This window comes from Narcine bancroftii, chromosome 2 (assembly GCF_036971445.1).
Source record: "Narcine bancroftii isolate sNarBan1 chromosome 2, sNarBan1.hap1, whole genome shotgun sequence".
NCBI classification, from domain to species: Eukaryota; Metazoa; Chordata; class Chondrichthyes; order Torpediniformes; family Narcinidae; genus Narcine; species Narcine bancroftii.
Window position 1 is genome coordinate 23288261 of NC_091470.1, and position 14771 is coordinate 23303031.

At 43.4% G+C, this 14771-nt stretch overlaps 1 protein-coding gene across 2 annotated transcripts in view; it reads left to right on the plus strand.

Moving 5' to 3' along the window:
• The window catches only part of ylpm1 (YLP motif containing 1), a 118597-nt gene that overhangs the window by 51431 nt on the left and 52395 nt on the right, over nt 1-14771 (plus strand). For both annotated transcript variants that reach the window (XM_069916107.1, XM_069916106.1), the window contains exons 6-8: nt 6792-11078; nt 13377-13479; nt 14053-14278. In XM_069916107.1, the coding sequence (XP_069772208.1) occupies nt 6792-11078; nt 13377-13479; nt 14053-14278 (4616 nt within the window). The remainder of the gene's footprint in view (nt 1-6791; nt 11079-13376; nt 13480-14052; nt 14279-14771) is intronic.

The window sequence follows — 14771 nt, forward strand, 5'->3', positions numbered from 1 at the left end:
AATTCAGGGTGTGGGGTAGATGAAGCTGGGGTTGGGGAATAGCAGAGGAAAAGAACGTGATTAGATTAACAAACAGGCCTTTTTCTCACTCCCTTTAAACTCGGAATGGTTCACTGGAAATTTTATTGTACCACAGTATAATGTGTAAGGAAATTGAGATGCGTTTGTGTCAAAATAGGAGTTGCATCAAATTATCCTGAATATCTGCTAGTCCACTGGGAGAAAAAGCCCAAAATATCTGGTTGTTACTCTATTGTGAGCTATGAAAATGGTCAAGATAAATGACAGCAAGATATAAACAAGCTATTGCCTGCGAGGTGAATTTTAATGCAGAGAAATGTGAAATTATTCATTTTGGCAGGAAGAATAATAAAATACATTATAAAGTAAACTATACTGTTCTGAAAGTGTTGCAAGAGCAGAGGGATATTGGGGTAGGTGTGAACAAATAATTGAAAGAGGTAGGGTAAGTTGAGAAAGCCCTAAACAAGGCAAAAACAAATTTTGAGGGGTGTGCATAATTCTGGTCATGATCTTATAGTGTTAAAGAGAAAATGTACGTTCCTGGGATGAATAGATTAGAGAGTCCGGAATTAGTTGTAGAGAAAAGGCCAAGGGAAAATATTATGTGGGCGAGTGCAAAGTTATGCACTTTACTCTGAGGGGTCTAAAGGCAGGCTATTATCAAAGTGGAGAAAGACTGCAAAGGGAGAAAATGCAGAATTACAAGCTATTAATAGACAGGTTAGGAAGACAAATTGGTTTTACTGCGAGAGGAATGCAGTGGAAATAAGGGACTATCGTTACAGGATGTTGATTACAGGATGTTGATGAGGCTGCTGTCATGATAATGAATATGTATGAGATGTACCGGAAGTCACGTGGTATGAGAGAGAGATAAGAGCACAAGCAGGAGAACAAAGGAAACTGGAAAATAAAGACACTGAGAAGTTTACCTGAAAAAACTTGCGTTCGATGTTTTATTAACTTCACATTTCGGGCCACAAATGTGACATTGGCGACGAGGATGAAAGAAGCTTGAAGAAAATTAAAGACTAAACAAGATTACAGAGGATTACAGACAACTTCAAGGTGATAAGAATTTTCTCTTTGACTCAGTACTTTTGGGGCTGGAATATTTCCTCATGGCTGGTGCAAACTGTGACTTTCTAACACATAGTGGAATTGCTCATTTTGACCCAACGGGTGATGCAAGCACTGTAAGTGTGAAGTGGAAGGCATGGCTGGAAGAATTTGAATCCTACGCCGACAGTCGTGGCCTATTTTTAGATACCGGTACGGTTGAACAACAAGCGCAGAGAAGGGCGTTACTTCTTTTCACTGCAGGACCCTCAGTTCGGGAAACATTTAAGACACTTTTGAATACTGGAAGAAAGGATGAGTACCGGAAAGCGGTAGATGCATTAAATGCACACTATGTAGTGACACCGAATGCTACATTTCAACGCCATTTGTTTCGGAGAACGAGACAAGAAGATGGCCAGACAATTGCTCAGTACGTGACGAGACTACGCCAGCTAGCTGTTGGATGCAATTACATGCCAGCTGATTTGGACAACCAATTATTGGATCAAGTCGTACAGCACTGCAGATCAGATAAACTCAGAAGACGTCTACTGGAAAGAGGGAGTGAGTTGGAACTCACCGATGCTTTAACCATTGCTGCTGCATTAGAGGCTGTTGAAGGGCAATTTCATACCGTGTCTCTGAAAGACAACTCAAGCCAGCAAATTAAGAGGCTCTCACATCGCCATAACCAGCCAAGATATTCGTCGACACAGGACGTGGAGTGTCATCGCTGTGGAAACCGAGGTCACTTTGGAAAAGACCCATATTGCCCGGCCAAAGGCAAAGTTTGCAGAAAGTGTGGAGGTAAGGACCACTTTGCAAAGAAGTGGAAAAGCAAGTCCAATGCAGACCAGAAGAGGAAGAGTACAACTTCCAAAGGCAAAGCCTGGGGGAAAGGAAAGTATCCTGGAAAGAAAGATACCATTCGCCAGATAGACGGTGACGATGATGATACCCAGGAGGGACAGAGTTGTTACCAATTTACGTTGAATGAAGTACATCATGAGAAAGTCCCAGTGATCATTGGTGGAGTGACAGTTCAGGTCATTGTAGACTCAGGCAGTGACAGTAATGTGATTGATCGACATTTATGGGAGAAGTTGAAAAGGAAAAAGATCATCTTTACCTCAAAGAAGTGTTCCAAGAAACTGTATCCATATACAGCAACCAAGCCTTTGCAGACCATTGGATGTTTTACTGCAACTGTTGAAGCTGGAGATAAGTACACCGAAGCAGAGTTTATGGTCATAGAAGAGAGGGGAGAACCATTGCTGAGTAGAAGCACAGCGCAAGACCTGGCAATACTTCATTATGGAGCTTGTGTCAATTCAATTCAGTCATACGAGGATATGAAGCAAGAATTCCCCGCAGTCTTCCAAGGAGTAGGAAAGCTGAAAGGTCAACAATTGAAGCTAGTGGTAGATGAAACGGTCAAACGCAAGGCACAACCAATGCGCCGAACTCCGTTTGAACTTCGTGGGAAAGTCGAAGCCAAAATTAAAGAATTGATCGAACAAGACATTATTGAACCTGTGGAACATTCGACACAATGGGTCAGTCCCGTAGTGATTGTGCCCAAACCAAAGGGTGACATAAGACTATGTGTTGACATGAGAATGGCCAATGAAGCTATAATTAGAGAACGACATCCTATACCAACAGTGGAGGAAATACTTCAAGAACTAACTACCAGCAAGGTATTCTCAAAAATTGATCTGAAATGGGGCTATCGTCAATTAGAGCTGGATCCAGGTTCCCGAGATGTAACTACATTTGTGACTCACTGTGGATTGTATCGTTACAAGAGACTATCATTTGGAATTAATGCAGCTTCGGAGATCTACCAGTATGAAATCCATCGAGTGATTCAAGGCATTCCTGGAGTTGCCAACATTTCTGACGACATCATAGTCCATGCACCAACGAAGGAAGAGCATGACAAACAGTTGAGGCGTGTACTATCTAGACTACAGGAAGCAGGCCTTACCGTGAATGGAAACAAGTGCCAGTTCGGTGTGTCAGAAATGGACTTCATGGGACACAGACTTACACGGGAAGGACTAAACCCTGCAGAGGCCAAGGTGAAAGCTATTGCAGAGGCACGTGCACCTCAGAACGCAACAGAGGTGAGGAGTTTCCTGGGATTGGTCAATTTTTGTGCAAAGTTCATTCCTAATTTCACTACAGTGGCAGAACCACTAAGGAAACTAACCAGGAAAGGTGTACCATTTCATTTTGGATCTGAGCAGAAGAAAGCGTTCACAGCACTGAAGCAAAGCCTAATAGATGCAAAAACTCTTGGATATTACGATCCGGCGGCATCAACCAAAGTCATAGCGGATGCCAGTCCAGTTGGTTTAGGAGCCGTGTTGGTCCAGATGCATGATGGAGGACCAAGAATCATTGCCTATGTCAGCAGATCGTTATCTATTGTGGAAAGAAGATACTCTCAGACAGAGAAAGAAGCACTCGGACTTGTATTGGCCTGTGAGAGGTTCCATGCATATTTATACGGCATTGAATTTGAACTCATCACAGATCATAAGCCATTAGAGGTGATCTATGCACCTAGATCCAAACCATGTGCCAGAATAGAGAGATGGGTACTCAGACTACAACCCTACAAATATAAAGTAATCCACATTGCAGGGAAAGCAAACATTGCAGATCCGCTGTCCAGATTGGTGAAGGATGGAGGTCCACATTCCAAGTCAGAATTGGGAACAGAAACAGAGAGCTTTGTACGCTTCGTAGCTATTCAGTCGACACCGAAAGCTGTGACTACAAAGGAAGTCGAGAGAGAATCCGAACGTGATCCAGAACTCATGGAAGTAAGAGAATGCATACAGAGTGGACAATGGGACAAGTGTACTCACAAGGCTTACATTCCCATTAGAGACGAACTTTGTTGCATCGGACAATGTGTATTGAGAGGTTGCAGATTGGTGATACCGCAAAGATTGAGACCGAAGATCGTATCCTTAGCGCATGAAGGACACCTAGGCATTGTTGGTACCAAGCAAAACCTCAGGACCAAGGTATGGTGGCCAGGTTGTGATAAAGACGCAGAGAAATTTGTTAAAAATTGTCACGGATGTCAAAACACAAGTAGGAGTAATCCGCCAGAACCGATCCGGAGTACGCAACTTCCGACAGGACCACGGATCGACGTAGCTGTTGATTTTCTTGGACCTTTACCGACGGGTGAATCAATTATGGTAGTGATAGATTACTACAGCAGATACTATGAGTACGTGGTGTTGAAGTCCACAACCACTGAAAAAACAATACAAGCATTAGCAGAGATATTCGCAAGATATGGATTACCTGTTACATTATACTCTGACAATGGTCCACAATTCATTTCAGAGACATTTACGGAATACATGAGGACCACAGGTATCTACCATCATAAAGTAACTCCGAAATGGCCGCAAGCCAATGGAGAAGTAGAGAGACAAAATCAGTCCATTGAAAAACGATTGAGGATTGCACACGCAGAAGGACAAAATTGGCGAGAAGCATTGCTATCTTATGTGGCTGTCTATCGAGCAATGCCTCATGCAACCACTGGAAAAAGTCCTGCAGAAGCATTTTTTGGGATAAAAATCCGCACAGAAATAAAGGAAATCCGAGACGACCAGGAGATGAGGGACCACGATGCTGAAAAGAAAGGTGCAGCAAAGCTGTACACAGATTCGAAACGTGGAGCCAAGTATTCAGACATCATGCCAGGAGATAATGTTCTAGTGAAACATGAAACTGGTGGTAAGCTAGACACACCTTATTACCATCAACCCTATACTGTCGTATCCAGAAGTGGCAGTATGGTGACAGTCAAGTCGCCGACTGGAGTCCTGTATAAGAGAAATGTATCAAGTGTAAAAAGGTACCAGTCCAGAGATATATCGAGCGAAGAGGTTGAAAGACCAATACGAGATGCTGAAACTGAGAAACCTGATGATGTTCCAGAGGCAGTTACCAGCACTCCTGATGAAGTGACTAGAGCGCTAGAAACACCCGAAGCCATGGCGAGCAGTATTTCCGACGCCGAGAGTGAACAACCGAGAAGCGACGACAATATCGCAGGCAGGCCGAAACGAAACCGGAAAGTGCCCAAACGATACGAAGACTTTGTGCCATAGTTTTAATAAGAACTTTGGGACAGTATTTAATCTTATATCATAAAGTGCATGTATGAGTGCTGTAGGAAGTAAATTTTATGTAGTTGAGTTATCGTATTACCATTAGTTACGATGTTTGTAGGTTTCCGAGGGATATTGGTAAGTGAAAGTAAAGTTTATTTCTGATTAAAGGAGGGATGTCATGATAATGAATATGTATGAGATGTACCGGAAGTCACGTGGTATGAGAGAGAGATAAGAACACAAGCAGGAGAACAAAAGGAAACGGGAGAATAAAAAGACACTATGAAGTTTACCTGATAAACTTGTGTTTAATGTTTCCTTAACTTCACATTTCGGGCCACAAATGTGACAGCTGCATGGAGTCCAATGCACAGTTTTGGACCTTTCATTTAAGAAAGGATTGCAAGAAGTCCACCAGGCTACTTCTAACATAAGGTTCTATTATGAGTGACTAAAGAAATTTAGTCTATATTCTCTGGTGTTTAGAAAAATGAGGGGTGATCTCATTGAAACATACAAGATCCCAATGGGGCATGGATGGATTTAAATGTTTCCCTTTGTGGTCAAACCTCCTATGAAGGGAAATAACTGGCAGATAAGTAACGGTTATTTAAAATTACGATACATAAGAACTTTTCACAGTGGGTGGTAAATCTCTAGAATGTTGTATCCCAGAGAGTTGTGGAGGCTAGGTAACTAGAGATCTTGGAGGAGGAAGGTAAATTTTTGTAAGATTGGAGAATCCAGCATTGTGAAGAGTTCAGATCTGGGGCAGAGCAGCTAGGACTATATCAAAGAGAAGCCTTGAGTGACCTATTTTTGCACATTCTGATCTGAAATGACGGGGAGTTTGAATCAGAAGCTGAAAATAAGAATGAAAAGCATTAACAAGGGATATGAGGAAAACTTATTTTATTTAATGCCATGTGTAATTACAATCTGGAATGTCCCATGCACAGATATAATGAAGGCTGGTTTCATTGTTATTTTCAAGCGATAATAGTGTATGAAGGAGGAAAATTTGCAAGGATGCAAAAAAAAATGGGCGGGCGATCGAGAATGTCGCTCTCGTCTGAGCAGATTTAGATGAGATGGGATCAATGTCATCTTTCCAAATATTCTATAACAAACTGAGTGTTTTCCTTGGAATAGAGGTGGTTACAAAGGGATCTGATTGAATTATTTACATTTGTAAATGAGATGGAGAGAGAAGGAAGCTGTCCACTTTGGCAGAAGGGTGAGGATTGTGAAGGTAATTGACATAAGAACCAAAAATCATTTCAGCAAAATGGTTAGGTTCTGGAACGGGTAGCAATGAAGGTCAATTAAACTATAGCATTCAAAGGAGAGTTAGATGTCTATAAAATAATCATATTTTAAAAATTTTTGTGGAGCTAATAAATTAAAACAAGGTTTTTGATGAATTAGATTTTTAGGTAAAATTTAAAACCTTTTGGGGGAGGATTTTAGTTTTTTTTAACTAGAATGTGTTAAGTCATAAAAAACAAAAAGAATCTTTGTCTTGTGATCAAATACTTCCTTTTGTTTCTGTAGGTTTGATGGATCACGTGGAAGAGGAAAACATAAATTTGACGAACCAGGAGTAAGAGGAGGTTCCCGATCTCGCTTTGATTCCAGAAGTCCTAGATTTCAAGGCCATGGCTTTGTTGGACCACAAGCAAAGCTTGAAGGGCTGTCTGTGGGCCAGGATGTTGAGGGTGATGGTGCTCAACAACACACTGACAGTGAGGCTACAAGTCACAATGTTGAGGATGACGTTAGAGGTCACAGTGTTGAAAATTCAGACAGACGGCCATGGGATGCGGATAGGGCTCCAGGTCATCAACATGAGGATAAAGTATTGAGTCAAGTTCCAGATAATGAATTTAAAACACAAGATTCAAGTAGTTGCCTTGAGAAAAAGGAGTTGCTTAACTGTCCTGAGGAGCGAGGATCTGGAAATCAACTTGAGAAAGCAGACAGCACTGAGGAGCTAGTTTCTGAAAAGAAGCAGGATAATAATTTCCTTCAGAAGAAGGGACATTCCCTTGAGGCACAGGGTCCTATGAATTGCCAAGCAAAGCAGAGTCCCAGTAAACAACTTGATAAACAGGGTGTTAGCTTTGAGAGCCAAGGTCCTGATCTTTGCTTTGAAATGCAGGGTGTAGGTAATCGCATTGAAAACCAAGATCCTGGTCTCCACTTTGAGACCCAGAGTCCTGGAAACGGCATTGAGGGCCAGAATCCCAGCAACCAATTTGAAGGGCAAATTCCTGGGAATAGCATGAAGAGCGAGAGTTCCAGTAGTCAACCTGAAGATTCAGTTCCTGGCAATCGACCTGATGTTCCAATTCCCAACATTAGCTCTGAGGGCCATGGTCCTGGTCATCAATTTAAGGGAAAAGGTCCTGGGGGTCGTTTTAAGAGCCATGGACCTGGTCATCATGTTGATGACCAGGGGCTTGATCACTTTAAGGGCCCAGCTGGCCGCTTTAAGGGTCCAGGCAGCAATTTTGAGGGGCAGGGTCCTGGTGGCCATTTTAAAAGCCGAGGAGGACACTCTGTGGTCCAGGGTACACGCAGCCTCTTTGAGAGTCCTGGCAGCCACTTTGAAGGCCTAGGTTCAGGTAGTAACTTTGAAGGTTCAAGTGGTCGCATTGAGGGTCTGGATGCAAGAGGTCACTTTGAGGGCCAGGGCCCTGGAGGAGGCTTTGAGGGTCTGGGCAGTCAGTTTGAAGGTTCGGGCATCCGGATTGAGGGCCAAGGTCCAAGAGGCCGATTCGAGGGCCAGGGTCCAGATAGGCGCTTTGAGGGTCCGAGTGGACGATTCGAGGGCGCGGGAAACCGCTTTTCTGGCTCAGGCCCGGGAGGTCACTTTGATAGTCCAGGAGGTCACTTTGAAGGCCGTGGTTTGGGAGGTCACTTTGAAGGCCGTGGTCCTGGAAGTCGATTCGATGGTCCTGGCCTGGGGGGTCGATTTGATGGCCCTGGAGGTCGATTTGACAGCCCTGGTCCTGGAGGTCGATTCGAAGGTCCTGGTCCTGGAGGTCGATTCGACGGCCCTGGTCCTGGAGGTCGATTCGACGGTCCTGGAGGTCGATTTGACAGCCATGGTCCTGGAGGTCGGTTCGACGGCCCTGGTCCTGGAGGTCGCTTTGATGGGCCAGGGAGTCGCTTTGACGGCCCTGGGAGTAGTTTTGATGGCCCTGGTCCGGGAGGTTGCTTTGGCGGTCCTGGGGTGGGTTTCGATGCCCCGGGTCCGATAGGTCACTTTGATGATCCTGGGGGTCGCTTTGATGGACCTGGTCCCGGAGGTCGCTTTGATGGTCCCGGTCCTGGAGGTCGTTTTGATGGTCCTGGCTCAGGAAGTCGCTTTGATGGTCCTGGCCCAGGAAGTCGCTTTGATGGTCCTGGTCCAGGAGGTCGCTTTGATGGTACTGGCCAAGGAGGTCGCTTTGATGGCCCAAGAGGTGGCTTTGATGGCCCAAGAGGTGGCTTTGATGGCCCGAGAGGTCACTTTGGTGGCCCGAGAGGTTGCTTCGAGAGTTCAGAAGGTCTCTATGAAGGAAAGGGCTCAGGAGGCTACTTTGACGGCTCAGGTGAGGATGGCTGCTTTCAGGGCCAGAGCCAGGGAGGCCACTTTCAGAGTCAGGGTCAGGGTGACCGCTTTGAGGGCCCAGGGCGAGGTGGCAGCTTTGAGGGCCCAGGACGAGGTGGAAATTTTGAGGGGCTAGGCCAAGGTGGCAACTTTGATGGTCCTGGGGGTGCAGGGATTCGTTTTGAAGGCCACGGTCGGGGTGGGTATTTTGAGGGCCAGATTCAGGATGGCCGATCTGAGGGCCAGGGTCGTGGAGGTTGCTCTGGGGGTCAGGGGCGAAGTGGGCACTTTGAGGGCCAGGGACGAGGGGGGCGCTTTGAAGGCCAGAGGCGAGGCGGGTGTTTTGAAGGCCCAGGACGAGGTGGCCGCTTCAAAAATCAGGGGCGTGGTGGCCGTTTTGAGGGGCAGGGTCCTGGTGGTCACTTCAGGAGTCAAGGTCCAGGTAAATATATTGAGGGCCAGAGCCTTGATAACTCCTTTGAGAATCAAGTTCACTTGGAGGGACAAGGCTTTGAGAACCAGGTTTCAGGAGTTAATCGCTTTGATGGGCCAGAAGACAGTCCCTTTGATGACCTGGGGCGCAATTGTTTTAAAAGCTTTGAGAAGCAAGGCCCAGACCATTGTTTTAAAGGCCAGGGAGCAGGGCCACACTTTGAGGGACCAGGCACAGGGCAACGATTTGATAGGCAGTTTCCAGGACAGCGATTTGAGAATATTGGACAGCGGATTGAGGGATCAGCTGGAAGATTTCAAGGGCCTGGACCACGGTTTGATGGGCCAAAGGGACATAGATTCAGTGATCTTCAAGGGTCTTCTTCCAGTGGACCTTCTGTGCCAATCTCACTATCTAAAGGTCCTCAAGTTGCAAGTAGGCAAATTGGACAAGGTTTGAAGGGGCTCCAATCCTCTCAGCCATCTTTAGAGCAAGTTCAGGAACAGGCAAAACTGATTGGAGATAAGAAGTTGGAGACTACAGTGGAAGATAAGGATGTAAAACAAAACATAGATATAGTACAACAGGCTTTAGTGGAGCCAGTTGATAAAAAAAATCCAGCCCTCGCAACCTTTGCTGCCACAACTCCTAAAGGTTCAGACACTTCAGCTGGTCAAGATTTGTTGAAAAAAAATGATTTATCTAAATCACATGAAATTCAGAAGAACATGGACAGTGCTGATGCAGCAGTTCCTTCAGTAACTGTTGCTCAGGTCCAAAAAGATCCATCCAAGCTGCCTCCTTCAAATTCGTCAGCTACTACAAAGCCAATGCCTGAAAAACATGAGCCAAAAACAGTTGAAACAGGTAAGAGATTTGAATCTACAACATTGCATCGGAATAATGACCGAGATAAAGGCACAGAACAAAGGCCACAGGTCGGCAAGGACTACATCTCCAAGCGCAAGGGGGATGTTCCCAGTAACATTGATGGTCCAGAGTCCAGACCATATCAAAGGACAGAAATACAAGCATCTTGGCATCAAGATGAAGGGAGACAGATGGATGATAATTTCTCTGGATCTAGAGGAGGTCCCCCTTATGAAAGAGACAGAGGCCTGGCCTGGGAAAGGAGTAATTGGACAGACCCAGGGCCAAATTTTTGGAATGAGCGAGATCCATTCAGGAGAGATGAAAGGTCGCATCATCGGCCCCTTCTGCCACAGGACATTTTAAACAGGAGGGAAAATCGAGCTCCTCCTCCAAATGAAGCTTTTGACAGAGGATTGGAGCAAGAATTTGACAGGAGTGGAAGGTTGCATGACCAAGGTTTCAACACCGACAATGAACGTAACAGAGAATACTTCCACAGACCAGAAGAATGGGAGCATCATGGTCGTGGACGAGACTTCTCTCCTTTACATCCGCGACCAGACAGGTGGAGAGAAGAGCCATGGAGGAATGAACCTGAAAGAGGTTTCCAGCAAGGGCAAGAACGAGATTTGTGGGGGCGGGACTATCCAGAAAGGCAAGACTGGAGGAGAGATGAACGAAATTATGCTCCCGACAGGCTTGGCTGGCAGAGAGAACGGGTTGATGACCGAAGGTATCCAGAAGCAGATAACAGAAGGATACCGTTTGACAATTTGCATGAAATGCCACCTAAGATAGGTCCTGGTCATGTGTCCACGTTAGCTGAAGAGCCACCGCCAATGATGCACCAGTCACCAGGTGGTCAAAATATTGTAGCATTGTCGGAACGAGAACATGAAATCATCTTGAAGGCAGCGCAGGAGCTGAAGTTATTACGGTAAGTGATAATACTGAAATATGTTTGAAAAGTATATGTGATGAACAAAAAATATAGTTTGGTAATAGGAGTCATTGGGATTAGCTATTAAACCTTCCTATTTCCTTTTGTTTACCAAATCCACCAATTGGTTTGGTGCCATATCCTGATGTAGTTTAATATTTCCTACTGAATGGAGAAAACATCAACATTTCTCTTTCCTTCACAATATTGTACTCCTTTTTAAAAGAATCAGGCACGTCATTGGACATTAAAAGTGGCTAAACTAACTTGTATTACCGCAATGAACACTTTGAAAAATAGTAGGGGAAACAGATATTTCCTATTTTGGATGTTTTTCCTTGGGACTGTTGAACAAATGTGTCACAAAAGATTTCAGATTTATTGTCAGAGTACCTACGTGGCATCATATACAATCCTGAGATTCTATTTTCCTGCAGGCCAGGCAGGATTACTATTTACTAGTAGTGCAAAGAAAATAAAACTGTACACAATGCACACATGTAAACAAATAAAGAACGATAAATAAACTGAGCAATACAAGGAGAATTTTTTTAAAAATCAATAAAATATAAAAGTCCTTAAATGAGTTCCTGATTGAGTTTGTTGTTGCAGAGTCTGATGGTGGAGGGGTAGCAACTGTTCCTGAACCTGGTGGTATGAGTCTTGTGGCACCTACACCTCTGTTCTGATGGCAGTAGCGAGAACAGAGCATGTGCTAGGTGGTGTGGATCCTTGATGTTTGCTGCTGCTCTCCGACGGCAGGGTTCCCCATAGATGTTCTTGATGGTAGCGAGAGTTTTTCCTGTGATACTCTAGGCTTGTGGAGGACTTTTTGGAGGGCTCTATGCTCAGGGGAAGATGAGGAGGACAGTAGGTGCTGAAGGCTATGTCTCCGGAGTGAGCCACAGGATGGACAAAATCCAAAACAAAAAGGAAAACGCATTTGGAGTAGACTGGTGTAAAACGAGAGCTATGGGATTTTTGAAAGGAAAGCAGGGTTCACTGTCTTACAGAGAGAAGGAAAAATGAATTTATGTGAGAGTTTTTAGTGCATTTTTCAGAGAATAAGCTGGTTAACACTCACTTTTTATCTTTTTCATGGTGCTTGTAGAAGCCCTTCATATATTAATGGCTAAATTCACTTTGCATCAGCAGAGAATTTACTAGATGTCCTTTAGCCTCCTGTTGAAAGAACAAAGAGGATAATGTGCAATATTGTTTGAGCCTGTTGACACACAAATAGTTGTCTCATTTTCCATTTAAAAATTGTTTGGCTTGGTTTCCCTGTTCAATTTGCAGCAATTTTTGTCGATGTAGGTCAAAATTCTCTTGTTCCTTAATGGGACCAAGAGTGAGATTTTTGTTTTAGGTAGTCAAAACTTTTAAGACCCTTGCTGTTACCTCTTTGTTGGGTTTAAATGTATTTTAGTTCTTGTGTTCAGGAAGACACATCTCCCAAGTCCTATGAAATCTTTATATTGCCATTGACCTAGTTGAGAAAAGTGATTTCTGAGATGCTGTTTTGGTTTGTGGAAGCTTGATGTATATAAACCTGTTAACAGTATGATTTGCCATTATGTTGATAAATGAGTTGAAGACTGATGTGACCATGGTGTAGACATTATTACTGTGAGATGTTGAGCAATAGAATTTAGCAATGAAATATAGATGTAATTTGGATGTTACATGGACAGAAGTTATTTGAAGTACTGACTAACTACCTGAAATTTGATTGAACACCTTGTCTTTTGAAGGGTGATTTGATTTACTTTAGATGCTAATTAGAAAATAACCAAGTATAGCCTTTGCATACCATATTATTTATCTCTTAATGTGGAATTAGTTAAAGGAAACTTTAGAAGCCTTTCATCGACGACAACATCATGAACTTTAAAAGCAAGGTATTTGTGTTACTGAAGAGCATCAGAAAGTTTCAACGTAACATTTACCCAACAATTAATTCATTAGAGTCTTTAACATACTTGGTAGGCTTCCGTAAAAGAATAAGAGCATTTATATTATTGCTCTACTCTCAGACATACCTCATTCTCTGTTAATTTTCAACTTCCACTCTAAAAGTGGGTAAAATTCCAAGAGAAAATGTCAAATCTGTGCTCAAAGAAGAACAGGTGTTTTGCCCGTGAACTAAAACTTGAGCATTCCAGGTCACTTGGACCAAGCATTGTGTCTATTGGACTATTTAGAGGTCTTGGCGCTTTCCAGTTCTGTTATAAAAATAATTTTCTCTTTCACCAGAATTCAACTCAATGATTGAACTTTATTTTTGTACTTCAGTGAATTACAGATTGAAAGAGTACCTCTACTTCCCAGCAAAGCGGATTCAGCGGGAATTCCTCCAGCAATTAAAAACTCTAAGCCCGGTAAAGACTTTTACAAGGTAAGAAAATAGAAAGATTGAATTACGAGTGAAGAACAATAGCGGATTTGAGTTGCTGTAGTAGTTGCATGAAGAAGTTCGCCAGAATGTGATCAAAGAGTTACTTGTCGTTTATTCATCTTCAATGCCAACGTACAATTTAAGCAGCTAGGCAAGCAGATCGCCTGTGAAATCAAAACAATATTCTATAATTTGGCAACTTGTTTAGGATAATTTATGTTTTTCTCTTTTAGTGAGGCATTTAACTTTCTATGACTTGGCTCACAACTTTTATAGGAACAATTTTCTGATACAAGCTAACAAGTGTACAAAGTGTTTAGTTTTGCTGTGGAAGTTGAGTTTTTGACTACTAGGAATTCTGTGTCAGAATTGAATAAAAAGTGCTGCAATTTTTTTTCCTGTCTTATTATTCCAAGATAGTTTCTTTGTTTTGTTTTCTTAGTTAAGGTCATATAAACAGAATCCCTATTATTATGTATGTTTTTTTTTTAACATTTTTTGAGAAATCTAGTGATTGTGTTCTACACAGACACCTCATTCATCTCATGACTTTTTTCCTAAATGTCATTGTAGGATATGGCAAACACGGACAAGTCTTTACTTGGCCCAGGACCACCAGACGTTCCCATCCAATCAGAGCGTTGGGACACAGACACATTCCATGGCCTGTGGGATTCTGTGCCTGAACCCAAAAATCCTGATCCTAACTATGGTTACAGTGAACCATCGCCAATGTCAACTGTTCCTCTGAACAAGCCACCACCAATTCAGAAAACTGTTGATTATGGACATGGGCGTGGTAAGCATGAAATTAGTAACTGCTTATTTTTATCAAAAGTCTTAATAGAAGGGATCTAAATATAGCATAGTTACCAAAATGACATCATCTGGTAGAGAAAGCTTTGGGTATGTAGCCTAAAGCTTGGGCTAAGCCATAGATTTTTAGGAATAAGAGAGAGAGAGAGATTACAAATGTCCAACATACATGTTTCATTCAAGCAAGTGAGCATTTGAGTCACTAGCGGGATGGATTGGGGTAGAGTTGCTGACTGCTTCAAGCCTCCAGGCATCCCCCTCTGGGTAGAAATAGGACATTTCCGCATGCCTTCTCTCCCCACATCAATCAGGGATGGGTCGAGCCCAAGCAAAGATGGGTGTGCTGAGCAGACTTGTCTGGTTGCTCAGAGTCAGTGAGACTGGCTGTCATCTCCTCTTATGCCTGCTGTCACAGCTGTTTTTTCTGAGCTTCTCACTCCAACCACTCTCAGGCAATGCCTTCCATATGCTGGGTT